Source organism: Protomyctophum bolini, assembly GCF_963924005.1.
Source record: "Protomyctophum bolini genome assembly, chromosome: 15".
Classification (NCBI taxonomy): Eukaryota; Metazoa; Chordata; class Actinopteri; order Myctophiformes; family Myctophidae; genus Protomyctophum; species Protomyctophum bolini.
This window is the reverse complement of record NC_137876.1, coordinates 5,412,007-5,418,107: the sequence shown is the minus strand read 5'-3', so window position 1 is coordinate 5,418,107 and position 6,101 is coordinate 5,412,007. Positions and strand designations below refer to the sequence as shown.

General features: G+C 45.9%; 1 protein-coding gene across 1 annotated transcript; it reads right to left on the bottom strand.

The window, feature by feature from the left end:
- Positions 1-4,030: 4,030 nt before the first annotated feature.
- On the bottom strand, positions 4,031-4,354 carry LOC308329233 (small ribosomal subunit protein mS33-like; the record flags this gene model as incomplete). Its single annotated transcript, XM_080783438.1, has 1 exon — positions 4,031-4,354. One exon carries the CDS (start codon positions 4,352-4,354, stop codon positions 4,031-4,033), a length of 324 nt encoding a protein of 107 aa, XP_080639564.1.
- Positions 4,355-6,101: the final 1,747 nt, after the last annotated feature.

Sequence of the window (6,101 nt, the reverse complement as noted above, 5' to 3'; positions counted from 1 at the left end):
CTGACTGTTCCATATTCCCCCCGGCAATAATAAGGCTGTCCACAGCCTCCTTACATGACAAAAAGAACCAACCAACTGTTACTTAACACCTTGCCACACATAGACTGAATGAAAAGCAACCAATGTATGCGGCCTGTCCCCACAGGAGTGGATCTAAACCAGCCGGCACAGTTCCTCCCCAGCCTAGACTCCTCCGCTGCTAAACACAGACTGTCTGTCAAACCCAAGACCCAGAGAGCCAGCACCAAGAACCACAGAACCAGCACCAAGAACCATGGCACCAGGACAGAGAAGCACAGAACAACACATGTAGGGGAGACCGGGGTAAGATGAGCCACGTCCCATGTATCTAGTGAAGTGTACTCATGTGGTATAATATAGTGCCCACTTTTTTTTGGTCACTGTACGCCTATATGTACAGTATATACAGCCAATACAGGTTTATGCATGCCTGGTCAGGGAGCAATTAGGGGTTAGCCGGGCCCTATTTTGCGTGTATTTACATTTCCAGTGCGCCAGTATTTTATTCAAAATAAGAGGTGCTAGATCGAGTGCCCAGCAGGTGAGGCAAGCATTGACAATACTCAATTAGTGCACTATTCTGTTCTGTGGTTTCTTCCAGGCGACCAGCCGACCTCCGTCAGATCTCCTGAGCGATGTGGAGATGGACGCGTCTGAGAGAGAGAGGGTGGAGGAGGCGGGGGTGAAAGAGAGAGTGAAGCTGAGAGACACAACATGTCCAGTTCACAACAAACACCCTGTTATCCATGACACAGGTGAGACACACCCTAAACCAGGGGTGCCCACACTTTTTAGACTTGAGAGCTACTTTCAAAATGACCAGCTCAACCAGATCTACCCACCAAAAATATTATCCCATTGCTGAAAATAGTTACATTAGGCAAACACTCTTAGAATGGGAAATAGAGGGGCGGAGATGGAATTGGTAGGGTGTTTTTGTATAACTTTGTAATACTGATGTTTGTGCGAAACTGCGAAACACTCTTGAAAACAAAGTATTGCATTTTGGGTTTTGAGCTTCCCTTTTTGATGTCTAATGTGAAGTCACCTTAATTCAAGTGGCAGATGCCAAAAATAGTTTTTTAAATAATTTAAATAATATTTTAGGGGCATGTCAAGTGGTCTACCTGCACAGCCTGTGTGATCACGATCTACCTTTTGGACACCCCTGCCCTAAACACATTGTGCGTGTTATGCATATTATGTTAAATGCAGACGGTATACTTTTAAATATGGGATTTTTATGAGATACTTTTTTTTTTGTCTGCAGTGGAGACCGAGTTGAAGCTGTGGTCTTTGTCTCTCTCTGCCGGCGAAAGAGACTTGGTGCCATCCTCCACTCTCCCACCACCAAACACCTCTGCCAATCCCCCCCTTCTCTCCACCGCTGCACCCCTCCTTCTGTCGGGCACTCGCCCCTCCACCAGCACCACCACCACTCACACCTCATCCGTCCTTACGACTGACAATTCGACTGTCGAGTCTACGGCTGGATCCACTGCTGGTTCTACTGTTGACTCTACTGCGACGTCTACTGTTGGAGCTACTGTTGGTGCTGCAGGTGCTACTCTTGGTTCTACAGTTAGACCTACTGTTGATTCTGCAGTTAAATATGCTGTCGTTTCTATTCTTGATTGTACCGTTGCTTGTACTGTCCGGGACTCAGATCAGCCAGATGTCAATGGCGGTACAATCGTGTGCCAACCTTCTAAACTGCTGGAGAGTGAAACTACTGTTCACGACACGACTCGCACGTCTACATCAAGCCCCGCACAGAGCACTGCAAAGACCTCTGCGTCTAGCACTGCACAGAGAACTACAAAGTCCTCTAAATCTAATATGACACAGCATGGCACGAAGCTTCCCGCTAATGCAGTTCACCCGCCTATGAAAGCTGCTCCTCGGACTCCTGTACAGTCGACTACAAAGTGTCCTCCTGCTCCCGAAGGTCCTGTCAAACCACCTGCATCTTCTGATAGACGTCTAGAACTTTCAAAATGTCCTCCTGCCAATGAAGGTGCTTCCAAACCACCCGTGGTAGAAGGTTCTACATGTCCTGCTGAAGTTACATTCAAACCACCCGCATCGTCTGACAGAGCACTAGAAGGTTCCACATGTCCTGCTGAAGTGACAGTCAAACCATCCGCATTGTCTGATAGAGCACTAGAAGGTTCAAAGGGTCTCAGGCGACCTACAATGGACGTAACAGCAGACCGACAGAAAGGAGTCGTGGCAGACGGGAGAGAAGGAGGAAATAAAGGAGAAGACAGAGGAGGAGGAGGAGGAGGAGAGAGGGATGGAGGGACGGACAGAAGAGGAGAGAGAGAAGAGGAGACGCAGAGGAGGGGCGCTTTCGGTGTGAAGCTCAGGTCCACCGCCCAGTCGCTCAAACACCGCGCCGAAGCCGTCCAATCAGATCACAGCGTGAAGCGGCACAGCGCCGAGGCCATCCTGGCTTCCACGGAAGAGGCTCGGCCAATCACCGCAGAGGATGACCTTGGGTCGAAGGGCCGAGCTGGGCTGTCGACCAATCGGTTTTTGAGGAAGGGCCCGGCAGCGGTGAGCCGGCCCACGGATGATGTTGGATGCACAGAAAAGGTCAAACAGAGGTCAACGGCGCCGCAAGGTATGTATATACATAGCAAAACTCTAAAATGCCACAGATGCTTTTTAATATCGAATGGCTTACATATTTTCGCACCTTGGGCTAACCAACACCCTCCTGTATACAGCAGGGGCTCATCCAGCACGAGGCGAGGAGGCGTCGGTCAGTGACAGAGCCAGGATGCAGCGGGACCAGCGCCAACACAGCAGCAGCAGCAGCCCAGATAAACAGCCTCATCCTGGGCCACACACTGCAGATAAACAGCGTTCAACTGGGCCACACACTGCAGATGAACAGCCTCCAACTGGGCCATCGCTGCTCCCCTGCCCCATGCCCCAGTCTTCATCAACACCGCCATCATCATCATCACACTCCTCTTCCAGCTCTGTACTGACGCTGGTGACTCCGCCCACTACTGGTCAGCCATCTTGGATGGAAATGGCGAAGAGGAAGTCCAAAGCATGGATTGACAAACCTGTAGACTGAGAGACTACTAGAGAGTGGGTGTGTGTACTGTGTATGTGTGTCTGTGTGTCTGTGTGTGTGTGTGCGCGCGTGCGTGCGTGCGTGCGTACGTGCGTGCATAGAGTGTTTGAATGAGAGAGAATGATATGAATCATGTTTGTATTCTCTTGAGGTCAAGTTAGAGAGACTTAAACGGAATGATTGATTAGACTACAGTACGGTGCCATTAATCACTTGTTGTCCTTCCTTGCTTTGTCACATTAAGTGACTTTCTGCAAATGAAAATGACAACTCCCCACCGACTTAAAGTGCACGGTTTATAATCAAAAGTTTTAGCCATCTTTTATATATTTTTATGGAATGCTCCTCACTCCCTAAATCTGAACATACGTACTGGTCGATTATTTCTCCAATTATGTATCTAATTGTCGATTATAATACCAATTGGTATTGTAGGTATTTCGTGGAGGTGTGACTTGTAGTCCAGGAAGTGAGACCACATCAAAGAGATTCTAGTGATGATGACATAATGTCAGATTACTTTGTTTTTAAACTTAAAAACAGCACCTTGTGCAGCGTGTGGAACCGGCCGGTTGCATTAATAGTGTGAGATTTATAGATTTTGGGGCATAAATAATATATTAGAAGCTTTTTAATCAAGAATTGATCAATGTCACCGACTCACTATGGTCCATATACTGTACACTGTACATTTGTTTTATTTATTTGTTTAACTAATCATCTATGATTTAAGTTAGTTTTACTTGAATTATTTTGTAAATTCTATTTTATTTCTTTTTTTTGATATATGGCTTATACAGTGATTGATATCTTGCAGAGATGCATTGCGGTATTGCAGATAACTACATTTTAGTCAATTCCAGTCATTAATAATTCATAATAACAGACGTTCTGCAGGCTTGAAGCTCCATGGCAGAATCAGATTCTCTTCTTAGTAGCTCGCTTTCCTTCGCCCTTCTTCGGCTTCCCTTTGCCCCTCAGTTTTTTCAGGCGACGCATCTCCTCCTTGAAGTCCTGGTGTTCGTCTCTGAACAGGCCCATGAACCTCAGCTTCTGGGTCATGGCATAGTAGATCCTGTGCTGGGGGTACCAGTCGTACACCTCCTTCCTCTGGGCCATGGGGGGCTCCTTGAACAGCTGCACCACCTTCATGGACCTGGTGTCGGTCGGACGCACCACCTCCCCGAAGATGCGGCCACTGAGACGGGCCATGCGGACGGCGTAACTGGACAGACCGGACATCTCCCTTTGCAGCCAGAGGAGAGAGACCGCCTTTACTGTTGCCCGTTATGATGGAAATATTACTATTGTGTTCCGAAAAATATTGCTCCCCCGGGAAGATAAAACATTCTTCTAGCTTTGTTTTAGTCTGTGTTCTAATGTAATAGCCATCAATTCAACGGTTTAAACTGATATCGTATCGAGGAGATTGGAGAAATAAATTCCTAATTGGGATTCTACCCATAAATGCAGACCCACCAATGTGATATCTTACACTTACTTACATCACATCGCTATCTCTCTAACATAATGAAACTGCTCTATACAGTACGTATGTGTTTATATTGTGCTGCAGTTGCCGTGGTGATTTAACTGTATCCCTTGTATGCACATCATTATATGGAGATTTCTGTAATTATATGGAGGTTTCTGTATATGTGTCTGTGTCATTGTTAAGCCCATAGAGTATTCAAGATGCAATCAGATATAGGAAAGTTGTTGTGGCCCATTTATGCCCATGGAGATCTCTGATGTCATCAAACATGATGTCAGTACTGACGTTGGTCAGACGGTTCACACAGAGATGTTCAGGGATTGTTCAGGGATCTCCATATACAGTATGAGGCTTTAGTAAGACGACAGCCTTCCCTGTGAGTAGCGCGAGACTACCAACTTGCGAAACTAATGTCGCCAAACAAACGCAGAGCCGGCAGGCTTAAGAACGGCGGACGGGGCAGCCATTCCGACCGTCGACCATTTCATACACAACCAACCAAAGTTTAGTCTAGTTATCAACAACAGCTTAAACAAAAAGCCAGATGAAGTAGGCCTATTTGACAGTGCGGGGCAGAAACATAATTGCCTTGATGAATAATGAGCATCAGCTAAATACAGAGACACACACTCTCTCTCTCTCCAAAAGCCCTTGAATATGATGAAATATGATTAAAGATTACTGTGATTATGATAATCTATTTTTCATTTCCCATATATTTAATTTGTGGGACATGGTTATTTTTGTTTCATTCTGAGCTTCCAGGGAATAGAGGCAGTCAGCCCATTAGAGAGAGGTGGTGATAGGGACAAAGCATTAGTCCAGATTTACTCTTTCTTGGGAATACACTTGGATGCATAGCAGGCAGCATATTTCTTGTTGCCTGTCCCCTGCTACTGAGCAAGGGGACATATCTGCCCCCTGCTAGGCTGCTACTTAGCAAGTACTGAGCATATAATACAAAAACTAAAGTTTCAGGCCAGGATACTGAAGAGGAAGAGTCATAACTTCAAAAAAAAAGAAGAAATGAAGGCCTCAAAAACCAAACAACTTAAATAAACAGAGAGACCAGGAATGACCTCTCTATTGTCACTCCAGTTCAAACCCTCGGTGTCTGACTGTGCTCTCCTACTTATATGCACTGCAACCCCTCCCTTCAAATTTAAATGAACAAATCACAGTGTTCCATCAATCCTCCCAAGATGTTCCCTATGTTGCAATCAATTTGGTCTAACAGCAGTTTCTTTTTTTTAAGGAAAAGTAGCAATACTGAAGTAAAATATACCCCCCCCCCCCCCCCCCCCTAAAAAAATTTCCAATGTAAAATAATTCTAATGTATTTCCACCACTGGTAAATAGGCATAAAGACTGATGATCTGCACTTGGAAGAGAAGAGTAATAAGACTGTGCAATGCTGCCACCGTGTGGCCCACATCAGACATAGCAAGTGAGACTGTGACAGCTCCTTTACAATCTGCTTCACATTTTGAAGTA